Source organism: Bos javanicus, chromosome 12, assembly GCF_032452875.1.
Source record: "Bos javanicus breed banteng chromosome 12, ARS-OSU_banteng_1.0, whole genome shotgun sequence".
NCBI classification, from domain to species: domain Eukaryota; kingdom Metazoa; phylum Chordata; class Mammalia; order Artiodactyla; family Bovidae; genus Bos; species Bos javanicus.
The window spans coordinates 25912858-25938436 of NC_083879.1; the positions used below are offsets into that span (position 1 = coordinate 25912858).

At 37.1% G+C, this 25579-nt stretch overlaps 1 protein-coding gene across 6 annotated transcripts in view; it reads right to left on the reverse strand.

Moving 5' to 3' along the window:
- Positions 1-25579, reverse strand: part of NBEA (neurobeachin) — a 676277-nt gene that overhangs the window by 108226 nt on the left and 542472 nt on the right. For all 6 annotated transcript variants that reach the window (XM_061434789.1, XM_061434791.1, XM_061434788.1 and 3 more), the window contains 4 exons: positions 23973-24090; positions 23550-23652; positions 15736-15851; positions 1264-1376 (listed from right to left, as the gene is read on the reverse strand). In XM_061434789.1, coding sequence (XP_061290773.1) covers positions 1264-1376; positions 15736-15851; positions 23550-23652; positions 23973-24090 — 450 coding nt within the window. The remainder of the gene's footprint in view (positions 1-1263; positions 1377-15735; positions 15852-23549; positions 23653-23972; positions 24091-25579) is intronic.

Sequence of the window (25579 nt, forward strand, 5' to 3'; positions counted from 1 at the left end):
AGCACAGCTAAAATCAGCAATGAGCTAGCAAGTTTGATGGGAAGTCCCATAAGAACTAGAGAGCGAAGGGCAGATAACATGGAAAAATTAGTACACAGGCTTCAGCCACAGGCTAAGAAACATTCCATATGTAATAACAGCTCATATTCATGAAGTGCTTCTATGATCCAAGAGCTATGTTACATTCTTTAAACGCACATGTCATTAGACCTTCACAACTGTATGAAGTAGGACTTATTCTCATATTACGAATGGGGATACTGAGGCAAAGAGAATGGCTTCAGCTCCCACAACTATAAGCAGTGACATACAGAACTTCAACTTATGTGGATCTAATTTTCAAAGGCAAGAAAAAAAGGCAAGAGAAGGTGTGCTAAGTTAAAAACTGTCTGTGAGATTAAACTTAAATTGGTTATATCGCTCACTTTCCTGCCTTGCAGGGCTTATACTACACTTTTTCATGAGCTCTTTAACCTTCTCCCCGCCAAAACCAAAAGTATACACATATGCACATATGCCTTTCATGCTGTTGTGGAATACTAAACTAGACAACCAAGGAAGACAGAAAATCCAGAGTGGATGAACTGAGGCTTAAAATGGCTAAACTATCTAAACTTTACGGCCTGGCTATGACTTTAGCTGAGGCTAGAGAGAAGCTTTTGGGGCTGAGTATCTAGTTCTTCACTGAATTTCAAAGAGTTTCATATCCCACATTAAGTTTTGTCTCAGCAAATGAGGTGAACGAACCAAAAATTGGCTTTTTATTCTTATCATTCATTATGTATTTTTTTCTTGCTATTTTTGGGACAAATCTTCTCTCTTTTATCTTAACAGATCCTTGATAAATTAGTGTGTCCTACTTTCTTTTTCCTTATAAAGCTTCTCTCCAATGTATGTATGTACTACGGTTAAGATAACATGTCTATCATCTAAGAAATATATCGCATAAATTATTGGTCATATTTTGTACTAATTTGAAGTTTCTGGCCTGAACCTTTAAAACCTAGAATATCAGAACAACCTGTCCTTACATATGCTATTCCTCAAATAGCCATTTCATTTTGTCTATACTAGTACTAATTTAACTTCTTATAGCTTAACTCCTATGTTAAGGGTTGATGAAATTTAGATGCTGAGTGCAAAAAGAGGAAACATTCAGCTTTACCTTTCTTACAACACTAATTGAACATACATACTCTGGTAGAAATGTTTTTAGAGTATAGCCTTACAAAGAAAATTGACTTCTATGTATTTAAAAGTTACCTTTGAAAGATCCCTGAAGTTTCCCGGAAGAGTCAAATCCAGCTCTTCTGATTCATAGTTTGTTAATACCCATGGAAACACGGGGTATTGGTTCAGATCATTGTATGTCCGTCCTAGTAAAGAAAGAGAGACATGAAATCTGTATACACTAACTGCTTAGGAAAGTGTTGACCATCTTTATAATCAATGAGGCAACTATTGCATTGCAGAAGTAACTCTTTTGTTTATTGAACTATGTATTTAATCAAAAGCACTTACAACAACGTGTTTCAAGTGAATTCACTCAATAATAATATAGAAGTAAGTAATGAGAATTACTTTTTTGTAAGATAACTTGAAGTGATTGCTAGCTATCTGTCATAATCAATCTCTCTTCTTCCTGGCCTAGACCATGTTTCTTAGGCTCCCTTATGAGTAGCTATGGCTGTGGGGCTTAAGTTCTAGTCAACAGAATGTGAAGACAGTTGGTATCGGCACCTCCAGGCTTGGTTCACTGCAACTTGGCACTTGATGCTCCATGTTCCATCTCTTTCCAGCTGTATGTGATGAAGATGCTTCTGTCACGTTGGAAGCAGAGCCTTGTAGGCCAAGCTCCCTGAAAGTGATCGTGGGGGAGGTCACCAGCTGGCCTGCCCACTTGCAGATCATGTGATGGTATTCTATTATACAGAGTATATATCTAAAAATTCTATTGCCAGCACACTGAATACTACATTGTGCTTCTCTTGACAATCAAAGTAGAGAATTTTCAAGTTAATGGAAGTACACTGAAGTCAGTATGGAAAAGCAATGAGGCGAATGTCAAGCACGCTTTTTTTCACTCCCTTAAGCTCACAAATTTTCTTTTCCTATTATGTTGTTTCAGTTTAGCGGGGAGCTCCTGAATGCTAGCTGAATATTTTTTCCTGTTTGTTTGTTTTTTAGTTTTAGACATAATAATTTTTTGGGGGTAGGATACTGAAGCCTGTGGGGCTGTGGCAAACTTAGGGAGAGCACAGCACAGGCTCACCCTGATTAAACTGATATTGAAATTACAAATGATCAGATGAAATTAAGAGAAACATGATTAAAGAAACAGGGTCCAAAGACAACTTTTGTTGGACAAGATTGTTTCTTGTAAAAATATGATATGAGAACATAGGACTTTCTAGATTTCCATTCAAGCCCATAAAAAATAGCTATTTCCCTGATATTAGTGATATGGATTTCACCTTGTACGCCTTGTTGCACACACCATATTAGTATAACAGTAGCACAGATATACATACATTTTCTTATCTATCTTCAAGAACTGACATTAAATGATACCTACTCTTGTAGCAATTGCTCATTGATTGTGAAATAGAAAAAAAAAACACATAATCTGAGGAAGAACTAAATCTGTTAACAATTATAAGCATGAAATCAAATTAATTAATTCACTGAGTAAACATTTTATTGGGTGATTGTTTTATCTGTTCTTATGTGAGCACTGAAGAATTGATGCTTTTGAACTGTGGTATTGGAGAAGACTCTTGAGAGTCCCTTGGACTCCAAGGAGATCCAACCAGTCCATTCTGAAGGAGATCAGCCTTGGGATTTCTTTGGAAGGAATGATGCTAAAGCTGAAACTCCAGTACTTTGGCCACCTCATGCGAAGAGATGATTCATTGGAAAAGACCCTGATGCTGGGAGGGATTGGGGGCAGGAGGAGAAGGGGACGACAGACGATGAGATGGCTGGATGGCATCACTGATTCGATGGACGTGAGTCTCAGTGAACTCCGGGAGTTGGTGATGGACAGGGAGGCCTGGCGTGCTGCAATTCATGGGGTCGCAAAGAGTCGGACATGACTGATCTGATCTGATGCGAATCTCTGCATTTTACAACAAAAATACCTATTGTTTTAAATGCATAAATTAATGTAGGTGCTTATCATATATGAAGGCAATTGAAAGGAAGCAGAATGTCACTCCCACTTTACATTTCCTGAAATGAGGTGAGAGTAACAGGATTTCCTCTTTGTTCTCTGCCATAGCACTGTCGCAGATGTGTTACAGCTAATATTTGCCTGCTTCTCCACTAGTCCTGTAAATTCCAAAATGTAGGGTCTGAGCTTTAAAAATAAAAAGCAAAACTCTTTTTGTTGAATATTCTGTTTGTCTGATGGATAGCTGTTGAAAGAATGAATACATACGTGATAAAAATGGGATAAATTGAGCCAGATTTTAAAATATGAACAAACATAAGCCAAATAAAGAATGGAAACTGCAGGACAGTCCTGTTGGAGGATGAGGACTGTGTAAAGGCACAGAAGTACACAAGAGACAGAATGGCCTCGTGAGCATGCATGTTAAACCACCAGAAGGGCATATTGGCAGCCAATGAATGTGCTTACTTTACATTTGCAAATAGTGATGAGAGTAAACAAGAATTTGGAACCTTTTAATTAAAGTTTTTCTTTAGCAGAATATGGAGACATTCTTCTAAAGCAGTCACTGTAAGATACACAATGTGAAATTCTAAGATTTAATATTATTACTGAGAGTTCATGTTCCTATTAATCTAGGACCCCTGATGACTCTCAGGTGTGTTTTCTACGCTTGTACATACACAGGGAATCTAGCCTGGCTGGGCAGAGCTATCTCTAGGGTTCTAAGTAGTTCCCTGCCATATTTAGAGCTCTGCCATTCTTTCAGTTACCATTCTCCTTAAAAATCTATAGATTTTAATGAAAGTGAGGTCTTCCAATGTAAGTGTATTTTCCAAGATTAATTTGATGTTATTTATGTAACATATTACTTATATAAATAAATGAACAGCTGAAAATTATATATATATTTTAAAAATTTCTGATGACATTTCATAACAAGGAAAAACTGTCAAAATAAAATAAATAAAATGCCAATTTAAATTAACTCAGTACTTAAATGTATTGTTTAAGCACAAACAGCATAAAAATAGAGACCATACTTGAAGACACTGGCTTTTTCTAGAAATGATTTTCTAATAAAAGACATAATGCTATTTTTAGGAAAAAAATTTTAAAAAGAAAGTATACTCTTTACCACACACATACAAATTGATGGCTGCCAACAATCACAGCTCACCATACTTAACCTGTCCTGCATTTTATGTAATTCACTTTTAATAATCTTTGGAAGATTCTTTAAAAATAAATGCTTAGAAAACTTTGGTAAGTTTTAAATTACTAAAGCCATTTAAAATCTAATAAATACAATAAACAATACAAATAGCTGTTCTGACAGTTACATTAAAATCTTTTTATATAAAAATCTCCACATAAAGGCTTTGCAACATGGACAGCAAATATATATTCTTGATTTTAATTAAAAACTCATGATGTATTTAAAACCCTTATGGATGAAGTTGGTACTCTGGTATTTTCCATTTATAAGTTTTAGCCACAAATTAGCTATTTTATTAAACACCTTTGTGAAATGAAAAAACAACAACTGCTGTTTACAAAATTAACCAAAAAAGTGAAATATTTTCAAAGTAATACCTGTTAGGTTCTGGTAAATATAGGTATTTATGAATTTTTTTGGATAATTGAAATTTAGTAAATAACCTTGTGCTGTAATTGGTAGGGTTCCTTTCTTTTCCCAGCAGTAATAAGTGAAGAGCTTTTTTTTTTTTTTTTTTTTTTACTAACTATGCTTATAAAGACTTATCTTGGAAGACGAATATTAAATATCATAAGCTTATAATACTAATCTACTCAAACAATAAAAGTGAACACAGTAAATGAGATCTCAAAAACACTAGATATGTTTCTTCATTAAAAAAAAAAAACTTTTAATTAAACCATCCAATTTAATGTTTTTATATGGCACTTTAGTTTTGAAGGTAAAGTGATCTAGAGACAGCTGACAAAGAAATTATAACTGCAATTCCTTGGTGAAAATGTTAATGACAGCAAAATATTGTTTAATTAGATGATTGTAGCATCTGGATTAACACTCTTTAAGAGCGATGTTCCTGTGCTTGTCTGCTTCTTCACACTTTACAGACATTTTGTCATCTCTAGGTCATTAGGAAAGAATTTTTAATGATTTTTCTAGAAGCAAGCAGTTCAAGTTACATCTAATTAGATGACAATAATAAGCCCAACACATGCAGTGGCTAAATATATACATAATTAACCAGGGAGGGCTTGTACATCACAGAGGAAAAAAGTGGAAAATGCTAAACAGGAGAAAAAGGTTGGGGTTGAGGAAGTTGTGCTGAATTCATTAGCTGATCATATAAAAAACAACTCAGAAAGCTTTTTAAGAAACCTTCCAAACCTAACTGGATCACTTACATGAAGCTATGTTAGCAGTTACTCTATTTTTTTTTTAATGCCAGATTTTAACACCTTGTTCATAGTCTTATCTGATAAAGTACAAAATGAGGCATAGGCTGTATCTTTTGAAGCATAATAAACAGAAATTAGGTCAACTCTGGAAGTTAGAGGTTGAGCTCACATTTTTAGTCAAACTCTAAGCATCATTGAAAATCTTTCAAAACTTAATGTTCTTTCAGTTCAGTTCAGTTCAGTTGCTCAGTCGTATTCGACTCATTGTGACCCCACGAACCGCAGTACACCAGGCCTCCCTGTCCATCACCAACTCCTGAGAGTCCACCCAAACCCATGTCCATCGAGTCGGCGATGCCATCCAACCATCTCATCCTCTGTCGTCCCCTTCTCCTCCTGTCCTCAATCTTTCCCAGCGTCAGGGTTTTTTCAAATGAGTCAGCTCTTTGCATCATGTGGCCAAAGGATTGGAATTTCAGCTTCAACATCAGTCCTTCCAATGAACACCCAGGACTGATCTCCTTTAGGATAGACTGGTTGGATCTCCTTGCAGTCCAAGGGACTCTCAGGAATCTTCCCCAACACCACAGTTCAAAAGCATCAATTCTTCAGTGATCAGCTTTCTTTATAGTCCAGCTCTCACATCCATATATGAGCACTGGAAAAACTATAGCCTTGACTAGACGGACCTTTGTTGGCAAAGTAATGTCTCTGCTTTTTAATACGGTGTCTAGGTTGGTCATAACTTTCCTTCCAAGGAGTAAGTGTCTTTTAATTTCATGGCTGCAATCACCATCTGCAGTGATTTTGGAGCCCAGAAAAATAAAGTCTGATACTGTTTCCACCGTTTCCCCATCTATTTGCCATGAAGTGATGGGACTGGATGCCATGATCGTAGTTTTCTGAATGTTGAGCTTTAAGCCAACTTTTTCACTCTCCTCTTTCACTTTCATCACGAGGCTCTTTAGTTCTTCTTCACTTTCTGCCATAAGGGTGGTGTCATCTGCATATCTAAGGTTATTGACATTTATCCCAGCAATCTTGGTTCCAGCTTGTGCTTCCTCCAGCCCAGCATTTCTCATGATGTACTTGGCATAGAAGTTAAATAAGCAGGGTGACAATATACAGCCTTGACATACTCCTTTTCCTATTTGGAACCAGTCTGTTGTTCCATGTCCAGTTCTAACTGGTGCTTCCTGACCTGCATACAGGTTTCTCAAGAGGCAGGTCAGGTGGTCTGGTATTCCCATCTCTTTCAGAATTTTCCACAGTTTATTGTGATCCACACAGTCAAAGGCTTTGGCATAGTCAATAAAGCAGAAAGAGATGTTTTTCTGGAACTCTCTTGCTTTTTCCATGATCCAGCAGATGTTGGCAATTTGATCTCTGGTTCCTCTGCCTTTTCTAAAACCAGCTTGAACTGGAAGTTCACGGTTCACATATTGCTGAAGCCTGGCTTGGAGAATTTTGAGCATTACTTTACTAGCGTGTGAGATGAGTCCAATTGTGTGGTAGTTTGAACATTCTTTGGCATTGCCTTTCTTTGGGACTGGAATGAAAACTGACCTTTTCCAGTCCTGTGGCCACTGCTGAGTTGTCCAAATTTGCTGGCATATTGAGTGCAGCACTTTCACAGCATCATCTTTCAGGATTTGAAATAGCTCAACTGGTATTCCATCACCTCCACGAGCTTTGTTCTTTAAAAATTAATTTCTTTAAATTTCTTTAAAAATTAAAAAAACCTGTTGTTTTAAAATAGTTAAATAAATTTTACAACAGTTCTATGTGAGACTTTCATGTAGTTTTAAAGATTATGCTTTCAAATACTATTTAATGAGATGGGAAAAGTAGAATGTAAACCTTTAGGTGTAGCAGAATCCTAAAGATTACCACACACAGAAAAATCACCAAAATCTTAAATATGATATTTATGGCTAAACTTAGGACTGATGAAATTTTTAAATTATAATTTTGTATATTTCCATGTTTCTATAGTATATTTGTTAAATTTATAAACATAACAAAATAAAGGCCATGAAAGCATTTATGGGCCTTTAGGTGACTTTTCAAAACAGTATGTTTTCTGAATATTTGATAAGCTTCTTTTACTATGTGAAGTATTTTTACAAAATGCACATATATAAACTATTTATATGCAATTGTATATATATATACACATATGTCACATGAGGGTCTAAAAATCTACATACTGTATTAATACTAGGACACTGCTGCTGTCTGCTTTAGTCTTATTTTTAAAAGAATCTATAACGGAGAAAAGACAAATTGTCCAAGTATGAGAGACCTCAAGAAACGGACAGCAAGAAATGAGTCATAAAATGTAATTCACATTTCATGTTAAAGTTATGGAGAAAAACGGTAAATCTGAGATTGCAAGAGAATTACTAGAATATTTTTTACAGAACATGTGGATTTATTAAGTCACATTGCCCTATATTTTAAAAAACTTGAAGCCAGAAAGGGTTGTTTCATCTTCTCAATCGGTTTCTATTCTGTAACTCTTTTGTTTAATCCAGGAAATTTAAAGAATCCCTTATCCAGCGATTCTAGTGCATTCACATAATAGATTATAAAATCATGCCAACACAGAGTATGAATATTAAATTAGCTCAATTTGATGAGAGTTTATAGAGCAAAACTTTGACTTCATAATCTTATTGGAAAGAAGTGATACAGACATAAAATGTTAAGGGCACATTGTTAAGGGCACATTACCTTAAGTGCCAACATGCGTAACACAGACAGTGCCACAGAAGGTGTGAATGCTATAGGAGATTAAGGCAATTATTGTAAAGTATTTCTTTTAAGAATATAGGTGTAACATGGTGGTTCTCCAAATGTGGACACTGGAGCAGTGGCATCGGGATCACCTGGGGACTTATTAGAAATAGAAACTTTTAAGCCCCACCCTAAACCTACTGAATCAGAACCTGTGTTTCAGCAAGCCCTCCAGATGATTCTGAGAACCACTCCATCCTGGATGTGGGGTTGGTGACTGTGTGGCTCGCGTCGTGGCTGGCGGCATTCTCTGGGAGTTGTAATCATCAGAAGAAAGCCCTCTCACCTAAGGTTCTAAGTCTTTCCTAGGAGTCTCCATCCACTGACTGCTAACTGTAGGAAACAAAGGCCTGGCCACCTTGCCTCAGGGCAAGACATCTCTGAAAGGTATCCCAGCTCCCGGTTTCCTGTGGGACCTGGTGAGGCCTTTCCTGCAGTTACTCTGGGGCTCAAGTTCTCCTGCTCTGTTCTACTTTCTTCACTCCCCTACAGACACTGATCCCAAGGACACTCTCCAATAAACTTCCTGCAAGCACATTTCTGTCTCAGAGTTTGTTTCTCTGGATCTGAGACCCAAATGAACATGTACCAGGATCTACATTAGAGATAATAATTCAAGGCCCAGATCTAGTGCTAGCATATCCCTATGGACAAAAGTCATGATGGTAAATAAACATCAGAAGTTCTTTTGGTGAAATACAAATAAAAAATGATTGTCTAAGAATCATTAATTTTTTTTCAGTCTTAAAAGCAGCTATGGATGAAGGCTGATGAGGTAAAAATTGAACAGCACCATTAATATCCTGAGACAGTGTGGTACAGAAGTTGAGTGATGCTCTACAGCTAAACCACCGACATTAGAATCTCGACTTCACTTATTAGTTCTGTGATATGGGCAAGTTATTTACTTCTCTGTACCTCATCTCCTCAGTGGTGAAATGGGGTTAAGGACCAGGGCTATTGTTAGGATTAAATGAGTAAATACACCTAAAACACTTAGGACCACTTAGTGGAAACACTAAAGAAAACACTTAATGGAAAACACTTAGAAGGAAACACTCAGTGTTTGCAACATTATAAATGTCTCAATAAACATTAACTTTTACCATTTTTTCTGAATGCTGCTATTAATATTAAAGAAGTGTTTAAAAAAGAAATAATAAGACTAAACAAAGAAATAATAAAAATATTTTTCCTAAATCTTGATATTAAGAGTAATTAAAGAAATGTTTAAAGAAGACTATGATAAAATATAAGCCAACCATTTGTTGCCTTTGGGTTACCCAGCAAATTAAATATAATGTGTCAATAAGAACACTGATAAATCTAAAGTTTCAATCAATTGACTTAAGTATTTACTGAACAATAACTATATCCCTAAAACTGTGCAATGAAACAACATGATTATTCAGTAGAACTGTGTTAGTCAAAGTGGTCCTGGTACAGTTTAACATCTTTATAGTTCCCTTTATTCTAGGATCCTTTAGAGTCCTGCCTTTAAAGAACTTTGAAAAGTGTTCCATTAAGAAGAGATGAATGGATATATATGATATTCTCCACAATTCAGGAAAATAGGCAATTCTAGCTGCTTCCTAATCAAGTACTCAATAGTGGCTTTGGTGAAGTTTCTTTATAAAAGCATCACCCAACTCTTTAATGCTGGGTCAGTTCAGTTCAGTCGCATCCAACTCTTTGTGACCCCACGGACTGCAGCATGCCAGGCTTCCCTGTCAATCACCAAATCCTGCAGCTTGCTCAAACTTATGTCCATTGAATCGGTGATGCCATCCAACCATCTCATCCTCTGTCATCCCCTTCTCTTGCCTTCAATCTTTCCTAGCATCAGGGCCTTTTCCAAGAAGTCAGTTCTTCACATCAGGTGGCCAAAGTATTGGAGTTTCAGCTTCAGCATCAGTCCTTTCAATGAATATTCAGGACTGATTTCCTTTAGGATTTGATCCTTTAGGTTTGATCTCCTTGCAGTCCAAAGGACTATTGAGAGTCTTCTCCAACACCACAGTTCAAAAGCATCAGTTCTTCAGCTTAACTAATGCTGGTGCTCAATATAAACTGGCTCCTCTACTTAGAACTTCAAGACTATAGCAAAGGAAGAATTTGCAGGAATACATGCAGGGTGAGTACCTCTGTATGTATTTTATAACTTTTACAGGTTGTCATTCTACTCTTATATGAAGGTTCATTTTATCCACATAATCATCTACGTATGACAAAATCCTTAGAATACATTTAAAGCCCATCTTTTTCTATGAGGCTTCCCTTGATTAGACTAGGTCATACTAATCTCTCACTTCTCTAAATTTTTATTACAGTTAACAACACTTGACTGCATGCTTTCTTGTACGTTCTACATGTGTTCATACGTAAATCTTGTTTTGATAATTAGATCTTAAATGGTTAGACCAATCATGGTTAAACTTTAAGCGTAAGAACCACCTAGAAGGCTCCCTGCAATGCAGAGGGCTGGGCCTCACTTCAAGTTTCTGACTCGGTTGGTTTGAGAAGGGATCTGAAAAATTGTGTCTCTAAGTCCCCAGGTGATACAAATACTGCTGGGTGGGGGACCTACTTTGTAAACCACTAAACTAGAGTATATTACAGTGACTTCTACCTTCTGTATAATGACACTGTGCATTAAATTATTTACTTTTTTTCCCTGCCATACTTGTTACTACAGCTGTAATCCAATTTTTGAGCCCACATTTTCTTTTTTCTTGGAATGATTTCTGCTTTACTTTCTAGTGAATGCTTATTCCTCTTTCAATTTTCAACTTAAATGTTGCCTATGAGAGAAGCCTATGAAAAGACTACAAGAAACTTTTCCTGTAAGTATATTGCCTCCTGGATTTAAGACTTCAAATGAAAGTGAAAGTTGCATCCGACTTTGCAACCAGAATACTGGAGTGGGTAGCCGTTCCCTTCTCCAGGGTATCTTCCCAATCCAGGGATTGAACCCAGGTCCCCCACAATGCAGGCGGATTCTTTACCAGTTGAGCCATGAGGGAAGCCTGAGAATGCTGGAGTGGACAGCCTATCCCTTATCCAGCAGATCTTCCTGACCCAGGAATCAAACTGGGGTCTCCTGCATTGCAGGTGGATTCTTTACCAGCTGAGCTACCAGGGAAGCCCAATAACTTTGTATATTTTCTCATTATAATAATTATGACTTTTTGCTGGAATTGCTGGTATACATATCTGTTTTCCTGAGTATACCATAACCCCTTCAAAGGCAGAAACCATGCAGTGCTCTCCTCTGAAGTGTTAGTGCCAAACACAGTACATGCCACATAGTAGAAGTGTTCAGAATGATGAACAAGTCGATTTCATATCTAGAGTTCTAAAGGCTCTCCCAATAGCTCTTCCTAACTTTAAGGAATCTGATTTCTGATTCATGTGAAATACAGCTATCAGTTTAATTTTCCTAAAATTTCATATTGCATTGCCTTCTACTACAAAACTATACTGACTCCTAGATTCAGACTGTTTATAGTCTGGCTGTTAACCAACAGCTCCAGTAGTAGCCAAGCTGTGATACTCACGTCTACTGAACACAGAACACATATTCAACTGGCAGAAATTTGTAAAGCTCTGTTCTTTTTTTTTTTTCCTCCCCAAACACATTCTTAAAATTCATCTGGTTTGCTTAGCTCTTACACCATTCACTATTTATAGCACTTATTCAACACTTAACCATCAGCTGTCTTAAAATGCTCCCTTATGTATATTTCATTCACCCGAGTAGTGGCAATGCTCTGATTCCTAAACGTAAATGTGAAGTTGCTCAGTCGTGTCCAACTTGTCATGACCCCATAGACTGTAGCCCACCAGGGTCCTCTGCCCTGGGGATCCTCCAGGCAAAAATACTGGAGTGGGTAGCCATTTCCTTCTCCAGGGATCTTCCCAACCCAGGGATCGAACCCAGGTCTCCCATATTGCAGGGAGACTCTTCACCTGCTTTATACTTCTTTTTACTCTATTGTCTACAATAGACAGACTTTCATATTTACTTATAATCATATTAAGGAAAATACTCAATACATTCTTTTAAAAGACGCCTGTGGTGTATACATTTTTTATGTCACCAAATAAAACAGACCACAATTATTCAAAAGAAGTTAGGAAGACACTCAAATTCCCCTTACTATCTGTGTGTCCTGGCTCAGAAACCCAAAGATTGTCCCAACCAGAAAGAAAAGCTCTGTCTATACTGCTCAGGGTGGGCTTGCCTGGTGGCTCAGACAGTGAAGAGTCTGCCTGCAGTTCAGGAGGCCTGAGTTTGATCCTTGGGTTGGGAAGATTCCTTGGAGAAGGGAACGGCAACCCACCCCAGTATTCTTCTCTGGGAAATTCCACAGACAGAGGTGCCTGGCGGTCTAGAGTCCATGGGGTCACAAAGAGTTGGAGACCACTGAGTGACTAATACTTTCACTTCATACTGGTCAGGGAAGCTTTTAGACCAGATCATGATGTTATCTCTATCAAGTCTGCAATTTTTCTAGAGTTAGACAGAGCAACTGCCAGAAAGCAACAGGCATGAAGCAGGTAGTGGTGACAGCTGGAACTGTGGACCACACTTTGGGAAATGTAGCTGACATAAGTAAGAGGCAGTGAGAAGGGACGGAGACTAGACGTGTCCTTTAACACAGCCAACTAGATAACACTCCATCCAGGACAGGCAGAGAGAATTCCATTTTAGAACAGCAAAACCTTTTAGGAAAAATGCCAGCTCCACTGGAAACTGAACTAGGAGTGAGGCATACCACCACGTCTTTCAGTTTTAATTCCAAAAGCTCCAAAAAGGTACCAGAATCTAGGGGGAAAAGTCATACGCTTATCCATGACATATGATAGACCATGAGTCTTGACAGATCTTTGAAGGATAGATAATAGAGAAACCTAACACAGGGAATATGGAAGAATACCACAGAAGGAAATAAAAGAGAACTTTATCCTGAAAAATCAGGTAAAGATCCATGTGAAAAGTGAAAGTTGCTGAGTTGTGTCCAACTCTGTGACACCATGGACTGTAGCCCAACAGGGTCCTCTGTCCATGGAATTCTCCTGGCAAGAGTACTGGAGTGGATTGCCATTTCCTTCTCTAGGGGATCTTTCTGACTCAGGGATCAAACCTGGGTTTCCTGCATTGCAGGAGGATTCTTTTGAGCTACCAGGGAAGCCCCAAAGATCCATGTAGTTGAAAACAATATACTGTATTAATGAGAAGATTTTAATAAAAAGTCAAAACCCATCTTAATATGCAAAAATATATGGACTCCAAAAACAAGTGTTTCATAATAATATGGATTCTGGTAGTAAATTATATTGAAAAAGATAAGCAATGAAGAAGAAGTACATTGAGTGAAAGTTCTTATTTTGCATAGGACTGATTTAAAATGTTGATTCATTTTTTAGTTCAAAGGCAACAGAAATATATTTCAGAAACATTTTTTAAAAAATGTAAACATATCAGTATCAATTCTCTAGGAGAAGCAGTAACAAAAAGCTTGTTATAAATCTCTAAAAAAAGTAGGCAGAAATTTATTTAAATGGCCAAAGAAAAACAAAACAGCGGGGAAAGCAAGAAAATATTACAAGCAATAGTATAGGACAAGATGATATAAGACTAAACATATCAGTTTTAAAACATATGCAAAGAAATATCAAACATGGCTACTAAAAGATTTAAAGTCCAAGATAAAGTTAAAACTTGAAATTTCACCTATGGTCTAAGACAGAAGTTGGCAGATTTGATATTCTATCCTTTTTTACTTTGGCAATGATACTTATGTTACATCATGCTGCTTACCTAAATATACTAATGAAATTAGGTTTTTTACATTTTAGATGTTTAAGTTCATTCTACTCTCTATATGTATATAATATGTATTAATTAAATAGCATAACATATTTCCTTTATTTTTGAGTAAGTAAATAGGTTTTTTAAAAGATATATACATTGTATAGACTATGACGTGAATATATATAAATATGTCATGAAGATATGTCTATATAATGGTGATGTATGTATAAAGTATACAATAAAAATTAATATATGTAATAAAACAGTTCTTTGGTTGTACCTCTAGCATCCTATTTAACAAAGGCATTAATACTATAATATGTAGTAAATGATTAAAATGCAAGACCATTTTAAACAACTATTTATCCCTTTATGTCAACAAATTGAGTTATTTTGTCTATTTAATACATATCTATATCATCCATATTTAATATAAACCTATAGCACTCATATTCATACACATATAATAGATTATAAAAGAGCTATACTACACAGTTATCCTTTTAAGCAGTGATTCAGAGAACAGGGCTCTAAATCCACAGTTCTGAGCATTCATTCACAAAAAAAGAATAATCATACACATATGCTGCTGCTGCTAAGTCGCTTCAGTCGTGTCCGACTCTGTGCGACCCAATAGACGGCAGCCCACCAGGCTCCCCCGTCCCTGGGATTCTCCAGGCAAGAACACTGGAGTGGGTTGCCATTTCCTTCTCCAATGCATGAAAGTGTAAAGTGAAAGTGAAGTCGCAGAGTCTTGTCCGACTCTTAGCGAGCCCATGGACTGCAGCCTACCAGGCTCCTCCATCCATGGGATTTTCCAGGCAACTGCATAGTTATTTAAATTTATCTTATTGTAAAAAAAAAAGTTTTTGTAGAGCCTGATTTACAGAAGCAAACTCTTTGTAATTCAACGTGAATAAGGGCTTTGGAGCCTAACTTAAGAAAAAAAGAAACAGGTACTTAAATCTCATAGACATACTCAGCCACTGATGACCACTGATTTAGCAGAAAAATAAAACCACTACCCTCTGTTAATTTACAAGCATGGTATTGTTAAAGTTGATGGCAGTTACTCGTCATTCAGAAATGCAATCTGATTTTATATTTTCATTTGAAGATTTTTAAGGAAAAAAACATGTTGTAACCCAATCACGCCACAATCCAGGTGACATCTGTACTAGGCAGAATCCTGTTGTTATTCGCCTGTCTAGCTGCTACTGATGAGAATGACAAAGTAGTGAAATTACATTTTCCCATTATTATTTCCAGACACTCTCTGGCAATGGTTTGTTGACTCTAATAAACCTTCAGACAAAGCTGTCAGCAAAGGAAATGGCTGAAGGAGAGTAAGGAAAAGCCCCTTCAACAATAAAATGCAACTAAACCTTAGTGCTAGCTGGTATAGTTTCTGATAGCAATCTAATGTGAGTGCTTCAATATTTATTCTGATGCTGTTTTTGAATCCCAAGGAGAACAATGTATTCCATCAAGTCACATTATCCAGGATTTTGATGAACATAAACATATTATGAGATTAAAGAATGAGATGTCTTACCTGCTATAGTATTAAGAAACATCAAATATTCGAAGTTTGAAATTTCCCTTCTTTGCCAGCGCTGAGTCATGTTGGAAGATTTATAAAGCTGTCGAGGAGTGGCCAGTGATATCCTCCTAGCAATTAAGCAAATTATAACAATTTCTTTAAACTCATAACCTTTATAACTCAAATAATAACTAATATATGGATTTGATATAATTTGATATATGGTGTATCCTTCTTAGATAAATTACAAAAAACATTTTAGTTATAGAACTAGCAATATTTGAAAAAATCTATTACAGAGAAGATACACATATTTATTTAGAATAAATCAATATGAAAGCACGATTTGTATAACATTGCTCCAAGTGGATATTTTACAAGTCAACAAGAACAAAAAAGGCGAAACTGTACTCAAAATAAGTCAAAGTAGCTTTTAAACAACACAGCAAACTTACCCCATGCTAAGATGCTAGGTAGATGGTCAGGTAGCAGCTTATAAGCATTTGACTCAAACCTTATATAATAATGACCCCACTGAACTTTTTAAGCCTGTCTCCCCACAGAGTGTGCACATGAGCACAGCCTCTAACCACATGACACATAATTCTCTAGAAGGTCAAAAGCAAACAACTGAGAACTTTGAAAATAAAGGAATATCTTTGAAAATATAGGAATAGAAGAAGGAACATAGGAATATCTTAAGAGAGTAAGTCAGGAGAATTTGTGTAAATTATGAACCTTTGAAGGGATGTGTTTCTCTAAAAGCTGACTGATTTTGTGAAAGCATGATAAGGCTGAGTTTCTAAGACAATCACCACTTAACAAAGAAGTTCGCAAACATTTCGAATTTATGCCACCTTTAGTGTCTCAGGAATTTTTTCCTGGTGCCCCTAGCCCAAGAGAAACATCTAACAGTTCTCCTTATTGAGTAGTTAGGTCTAAATAACTTAACACTTGAGCCATAACAACTTAGTAGCTGTTTGAGAATACAATATTCAAAAACTGAAAGAAAAATAGTATTTTATTTCCTTCTTAAATAACCACAATTACTTACTAAAGGGGTGCAGTGCACACCTGTTGGGCACTGTACAGCTTCTTAAACCTGGGAATCATACCTGACACTACCATTTTCATTTTCTGTCCCACATGAATTTTCATGGAGTGACTGTTCTTTTTTTAAACCATAGCAACCCCTGAAAATTAGTTTCACAAAGCTAAGATGTCATCAAAAAGAATACAAGAATGCGGTGCCATCAAATGTTGAAGATTAAAACTAAGTTGAGCTGAGTTCGTGCAGCATTTGATAGATGCTGCTGTATTTCCTTTGGAGAAGGCAATGGCACCCCACTCCAGCACTCTTGCCTGGAAAATCCCATCAATGGAGGAGCCTGGTAGGCTGCAGTCCATGGGCTCGCTGAGTCGGACAAGACTCAGCGACTTCACTTTCACTTTTCACTTTCATGCATTGGAGAAGGAAATGGCAACCCACTCCAGTGTTCTTGCCTGGAGAATCCCAGGGACGGGGGAGCCTGGTGGCCTGCCGTCTATGAGGTCGCAGCAGCAGCAGCAGCAGCTGTATTTCCCTAAAAAAACGTAAAACGCCCTGCAGTAGGCCTGAGATTTCACTGTGATATCTGAGGGCTCCACGGTGGGAGCTGCGGACCTAAGACTATTTTTATCTCCCATGTTTTATTATCATGTTTACATTCACATGAGATCTTAATAACCATGGCAAGAGCTAAGACATATTTTGCTCTTTAGTTGCTAAGTCATGTCCAACTTTTTGTGACCCCATGGACTGTAGTCAGCCAAGTTCTGTTCATGGGATTTCCCAGGCAAGAATACTGGAGTGTGTTTCCATTTCCTTCTCCAGGGGATCTTCCCAACCCAAGGACTGAACCTGTGTCTCCTGCACTGGCAGGTGGATTTCTTACCACTGAGCCACCAGAGAAACCCAAGATATAAGGGTTGAAGAAAAGGAAGGACGAAGGAAGAATGGGAATAAACTCGGTGTGTCAAATTAAAATTTGAATTAAGAATTTAAAAAATAATTATGTCTAACTCAATGCTTAAAATGTTAACTTAATATTTTGTAGCAGCCTGGTCACATATTAACATTTTTGGAGCTTTCCTAGTTATATATACTTGAGATAATAGATCCTAAGGATTCCATAAGAACTATATAATCCTAATTGCAATGGTCAGGGGAATATATATTTCATACTTAAATACTATATCTTAGTACACTTTTCAATTAACTGGCAATATGATTTTCACAGGGCTACTAAAAGGGCTTCCAGATTTTAAGCCATTCCAGCACCACTATTCAAAAATTTTCCAGGCCAGATACTCTCACTTACACAATTATTTATGCTATAAATTTTAGCCTTGATCCTGCATTTGTCATAGCAACATGCTAAAATATTTTCTGAATTATCAATTAATAAACTATATTGACCCAATTTTTATTTGCCACTATTATAATTATGTGCTTAGTCCAACTTTAACTGTATTACTATTGTAATCATATTCTTGCTAATCTGACTAAAACTATTACCAGCAGTATGCTTAGTCTGCTAAAAGCAAAGTATAGAATAAAGTTGTAAATTTATTTGTTGACATTTTAAACCTGGAAAATTTAAGAAGAAAACTGCTGATACGGAAATAATCCTGAGCACCAAAAACACTCAAAAACCAAGACCTAACAAATTGTGATAAGGATAAATAATGGGACTCATGGGAGAAGGTTATCATGTCATTCTTAGAGTATGAAGTTGTGAAGAAAAATACAGGCATACGAAATGAATTTAGAAAATCAGATTACTATTAGCAAGTTCATGGGAAGGACTAGTTTTTCCTGTTTACTGCTCTCTCTTTTCTACTATAAACTCGCTGAGAGCAGGAACTATGTTATACATACTGTTATGTCCTTAGCATTTAACAATACTTGAACTAGAGTGGGGTCTAAACCAAATGACTTGAGTTATTGGATTTCTATCCCTCAAAAAAATAATGGATAAAGACAGATGAAATTCAAAAAATAAATAAATAAATTCAATCATAAGAAGAAGCAAAATGGTAAATAGTAAATCAATAGGGCTATTAAAAATATCCTAAAAACATTTAGACATTTGAATGAGTATAGTTGGTACATATTTGGGCTACACAAAAATGCTTTTACAACTGGGGAATAAGAAGTAGATAAAATTGCCTTCTGGAAAAAAATACTAAGTACTATAACAAATGGTAACCATTTAAAATCATTAACTCTATATATGCAACAAGGTATATTCTTAGTAAGTAAAGAATCTAACTATACTCAAAATTTATTGATTATAATGACCGTCTGAATAGAAAATAGCAATACATTAACCAAACAATGGCAATCAGTATGGAGTCTAGAAAACGGACAAATTCTTTGTCAGTATTTTTCTATCATTATGCATGGGGTAAGGGTATTGCTCTTTTGACTAATGTGGACCACTTTGATAGATGACACCAAATAGAAATTAAGAGAGTAGGCTATGATCTTGGGCAAGATAAGTAACTTATCTAAACCAAAAACTTCCTATCTGTAATATGGGATAAGAACTCCATTAAGGAACTTCCTTGTCCATCTGGTGGTTAAGGCTCCATGCTGCTGCTTCAAGGGGCAACCATTTGGTCACTGGTGGAGGAACTTAATATCCCTCATGCCACATGTACGGCAAAAAAGAAAGAAAGAAAGAAAAAAATTAAAAAAAGAAATCCATTAAGAATCCACATGGTTTTAAGAATTAAGGGCTGAGTGCCCCTCTGCCACGTGAGGACACATGGACAGGATGACCATCTATGAACCTGGAGTTGGGCCATCAGCAGACACCAAATCTGCTAGTGATCCTGGACTTTCTATCCTCCAGAACTGCCAGAAATAAGTGTCTGCTGTTTATAAGCTAAAAACTAATGCCTATAAACTTGAACACAAAGTATAGTCCCTGGGACTTGGAAAGTGCTCAGCAAATGAGACATGCATGTAAACTAAAAGGGTGTTCATTAGGCTCTGCTCAGTTCAGTGCAGTCACATCCGACTCTTTGCGACCCCATGGACTGCAGCACGCCAGGCTTCCCTGTCCATCACCAGCTCCCGGAGCTTGCTCAAACTCATGTCCATCAAGTCGGTGATGCCATCCAACCATCTCATCCTCTGTTATCCCCTTCTCCTGCCTTCAACCATTCCCAGAATCATGGTCTTTTCTGCTAGCTTTATGGAAATATTCCTTTTGTTCTAAATCTTTGCAATGTGATCTCTTTGGTGGGCCTGCCCAAGAAGTGGCATAAGTGATACATGAAGTCGATTTTCTGGCAGTATACCTGCCTTTGAGTTTGATCATTTTTGTCTGTTTGCTTCTAAAGCAGTCTCCTTGGGGCTTAGTTTAGGGTATATTCCCTAGCGTTTGATAAGTGAAAGCGAAGTTGCTTAGTCACGTCCAACTCTTTTGCGACCCCATGGACTGTAGCCCACCAGGCTCCTCAGTCCATGGAATTTTCCGGGCAAGAGTACTAGAGTGGATTTCCATTTCCTTCTCCAGGGGATCTTCCTGACTCAGGGATTGAACGTGGGTCTCCTGCGTTGTGGTCAGACGCTTCACCATCTGAGCCACCAGGGAAGCCCTTGAAGCGTTTGATAAACTCTGCTTTAAACTGACAAACTGCTACTGCTAAGTCGCTTCAGTTGTGTCCGACTCTGTGGCGACCCCATAGATGTCAGCCCACCAGGCTCCCCCGCCCCTGGGATTCTCCAGGCAAGAACACTGGAGTGGGTTGCCATTTTCTTCTCCAATGCGTGAAAGTGAAAAGTGAAAGTGAAGTTGCTCAGTCGTGCCTGACTCTTAGCGACCCCATGGACTGCAGCCTACCAGGCCCCTCCATCCATGGGATTTTCCAAGCAGTAGTACTGGAGTGGGGTGCCATTGCCTTCTCCAAAACTGACAAAACCTGATGTCAAAGAAACAAAGTAAAGAATGGATTCCTTGGTGATTTACCAAGATACTCTCAGCTGGAAGACTTTTATTTGTAGGAGTCAGACATCATCCCTTCCCTTTGACAATTTTCTAAATGTAATAGGATCTTACATATCATACACTCTTTGTAGGTGTCTGTGTGTATATCTGTTTACCTACTCACCCAGCTCCCTACCTCCTTACCTACCTACCATCTATATCTATGTGTGCATGCCCACATGCACGTGTATAGTGTGTATGTGTGTTCACAGTCCACAAAGTGCATTCATTTTATGGTCTCAGGACTTTTGTTGAAATATCTTTCATAAAATACTGTGCCCATTTTATAGCAGATGAGAACTTCAGTCTTCTTGCTTCATGTTATTCATTCTTTCAACATATATGTACTGAGTTCCTACAATCAGATCAGACCCTATCATTGTTACCCAGCCAGTAAGTGGCAGGTCTGAGCCTTGATTCAATGTTCTGCCAACCTCCATCTGCTACCTCCAAGGCTAAATATCACAGGAAATAAACAAAACTGAACTTATGAGTATTTTATTGGGAAACTTAATGAGTTGAGTCTTTGTGGGGAACACAAAGGGAGTAACAAAAAAGTGTCTTCAGATAGAATCTCCAGTTACTAAACATATGCTTTGTTTCCAGTTTTTCCATCAAGAAGAATAGCATTCCAAAAATCTGAGACTAAATGTGGTTGAAAGGAAAATTACACTCATAAGAAATAAGGAATATAGTAAAAGAGTTTCTGATTGTTTTAAATGATTTCAGGTCCTGAAAAGTAGAAGAATACCAAAAGAAATCAGAAAACTCTACTGGTAATCTTCGAAGAATCATGGTCATTGAGAAGTATGCCAGGAGGCAGATGATTATTCTTTAAAAGGAAAAAGTTAGGCCTATTTGTGAGTTCTTAATGTCAATTCCCGGAAAAATCCTTGACTTGATGATTAAACAATTTGTAGGTACTTGCGAAAGGAAGTAGTGATTACTAAGAGTCAGCTAAGATTCAGTAAGAATAAGCCTTGCAAAACTAACGTCATTTTTTTTTGCTAGATTAAATGCATTTTTCTTTTGACTTGTATTTTATAAAAGTACTTCATTGTCTACTAATGTCTTAAGTGAATTTTGTTGTTCAAAACAGCAAATATCCTGAGCATGTGCATACACGTCTGCGAATTGGTTTTACACTATAAGCTTAATATGAGAATAGAGACTTTGTAATGTAGGGTAACTCTAGTTGAGTAGCACTTAAAAGCACCTTTGCAATTAGGCAGTGTGCTAGGTATTGTAGATTAAAAGATAAATAAGACACAGTTCCTGTCTTTTAAATGTCTGTAGCCTATTTAAGGGGAAGGTAGACAAAGATTGGTTTTCCTTTCCATGCATGCAGTGCTCTGGAATAACTCCCAGGCACTTAATGATCTACATGGAAGACACTGTTGCTTGTCTGCCCAAAGCCCATTATTCTCTTTCTTCCTTAACAACACAAAGTGTATTTTTTTCAGATAGGAAGTGGCAGGGAGCTCAGAGGTATATTTTTCCTTGACTTGTAGGGGATGATTTGGCTTCACGTTCAGTGTTCAGTGATTGTTTGAGGGGCAGGAAGGTGACTCCATTCTGGGCAAAGGCACTTCTAAATATACTCCAATCTAAAACACAGAATTTCACGAAGTCCTTTGTGTCCTTCTCGTACTTGAACGCAGTTGTATGAAGATGTGGTATTCGGAGCAGTAGTGGTTATTTTGTGAACATGAGGCCAACTTAGAGTCCTGACATTACTGAACCTCTGAGCCAATACTGGCAACTCCTTTTTTTATGCTTTATATTTTTATTTATATATATATTTATTTTTGGCTGTACTGGGTCTTCCCTGTCGCTTTTCTCTCGTTGTGTGCGGGGACTGCTCTCCAGGTGTGGTTTGTGGGCCTCTCACTGTGGTGCCTTCTCCTGTTGGAGAGCACAGGCTCTAGGCACGCAGACTTCAGTAGCTGCAGCACAGGCTCAGCAGTTACGGCTCACAGGCTCTAGAGCACAGGCGCAGCAGTCGTCGTGCATGGGCTTAGTTGCTCCATGGCACGTGGGGTCTTCCTGGATCAGGGATCGAATTTGTGTCTTCTACACTGGCAGGTGGATTCTTTACCACTGAGCTACCAGGGGATCCCGTGGCAACTTCTTTTTAATTCCACCTCTTTAATAAAACAAACCTCCCACAACCAAAACTCTATTGGTTAAACCACTTTTAGTCAGTTATTCAGTTACTCGCAGCCAAAACCAACTAATTGATATTAGTGATACATAATTACTGACCATGTTTTCTACACAGAATAGTATCTTTGACTAAGTAAGATTTCAAAATAATGCATTTAAAATACAAAGATGAAAGATTCAGGAAATGATTATAACTACACCATAATGAATGACTCTTAATCTCAATAAACCCTAAGAGTTTTGTTACTGTAATGAAGAAGTCTTTTTACACAACTTTTATAAAAAACTATATGTTATTACACAACAGTTAACAAACATCATGAGGCTTTTGGTATGTCTTTCATAAGATCTTCAGCAAAAATGTCTTAACATGCTTACTATAAGATGCAATCAACTTTCTTAGTCATTTAAATAAAATTATGTTAAATAAAATTATGCCCTATTCTGTCATTCTTAAAATAGCTGTTTTCATAACCTCTTTCCCTACAAATGACCTGCAGAGGAAGACAATTTCTAGGTTTTCAAAATAATTACAATGGCTTAACTCTATTCAGATTTTTGTTGTATTTAGATGGAAATATGTTAGCAAACCATAGATAATGTGTAATATGATATAATTACCTGGCTTGTGGCAAACCATAGCTGGTCCCTACTCCAACCCGAGGCAAGCTATAGACGACTTTTTTTACTGTTGCTTGATCAGGGAAATTAAACATAACTGAAGCTGTGGCAAGAAGAAAAAACATGATTTAGAAAACCACAGGAGAGCTAACCATCAATTTCAGAAATCATTTTTCAAGTGCCTTTCATGATTTATTTGTAAAGGTAATGAATCTTCATGGAAATTAGATTTCCTTATAAGTTTATCCTAGGATTAACATTTTCAAACAAATACATTCTTTTTTAATTTTTATTTTTGCATTAGCAGCAGCATATCAAAGAAAGAAATACAATGCAAAAAATCAAGTCAGTGTCACATCATGTCAATCGTTAACATTCAAATATGAACAGCACGTTTTTAAAAAAATATTTAAGGAGACTTACTTCGGTTTGCCATAAACACTTCCAAAGCAGTATTTTGTAGAAGATAACGTCTTGAAAATACAGCTCGTATCTCGCTGAACATCCATTTTCCATGAAGTCCCTCAGTGTACGCAAGGACCTAAAATAAAGTTGGAAGGGAAGTGTCAGTCAGTGGAATACGTGTCTCAGACTTAGTCTGACAATACCTTAGTGCTGTATAAAATCAGTAAATTAGGGGTTATCTTCCTGAATTCATGATGTATCACAATACTGCCAATCATTTGATTCTGTATATTTACAAAACTTCTACCTCTCTAAATTTTTTGTACCTGGCTCATGTAGAAATGAAGGAACAAAGGAACAGAAAAGTTGTAAGTTCAAGGTGACCCTGTGACAAAATAGAAAATGTGTTATGCCTTGGTGGTCTTATATACGATTGGTTAGACCAGGTGGCTGGATATATATGGTTGGTGCTTTTCCAATGCCATTTTTCCTCCTTAATGGAAAACCATTTAGTCCTCAAAGTGGTCAACCCCAAGCAAGGGTTCATGACTGGTCTAAGCCTGAGGTCAATGAACATTTCTGGTAAAATGTGAAACAGTAAAAATTTTTAGGACTTGCAGGTCACCTGTCCTTCTCACAACTATTCAACTTTGCCATTGTGGTAGGAAAGCAGTCCCAGACAATGTGTAAGTAGGTGGGCACGACTCTGTTCCAATAAAACTTTATTTGCAACAACGGCCTGAATTTGTTCCTGAGGCCAGAATTTGTCTGACCTTTGATCTAAGATAGTGATGATAAAGTCATCTTTGCTTTCTCCAAATTCCCTTGCAACTATAAGTAAGGACATGTGACCCAGAACTGGCTAATGAGAATGAAACCAGTCATTTGGGGATATTCCAGAAAAGCTGATAAAAGGTGTCATATGTAGCTGGCATACTTCTATCTCCTCCTTACTTGAATGGAGATGTAATGGCAGAAACTATAGAAGCAATTGTGTAGCCATTAGAGTAAGGCCAAGGGAATCCCAGGGAGGCTGACCCTAATACTAAGTTGCTGAAACATTCTCAGCAACTATCCATATGTGGACTTCTTGTTTCATAATACAGATAAATTCACATTTGATTATTCTGCGGCAGTCAAATCTGCAATAAACACATTTTTGGAGTTAACAGAGATAGAGAAGGACAGGAAAGTCTGGCATGCTGCAGTCCATGGGGTCACAGAGAGTCAGATACAACTTAGTGACTGAATAACAACAAAATGAGTATAATCTCAGAAACGAGATCTTTCCATGAGAGCTATGATGGCACCTTTATACTAAAAGTGGTATGCCAGGAGGATGGGTGATTTTATGTCTACATATATTATATTAGACTTTATATATATTAGTGTGTGTATATGCATACACACATTAATTTATTTTTATTTTTCTCTTTGAGGACCATGATTTAATGGATATTGGACCTAGTATTATTTTCCATTAATCATATTACCGGTTTATTTTATTGAATATCTTTAGCAGGTATTCAATAAAATACCTTTTATTGATACCTATGGCTCACACACATAGAAGTTGGGTTGAGTCTAAGTGCTTCATGTAAAACTGTCTTACCAACTGTGCCAGT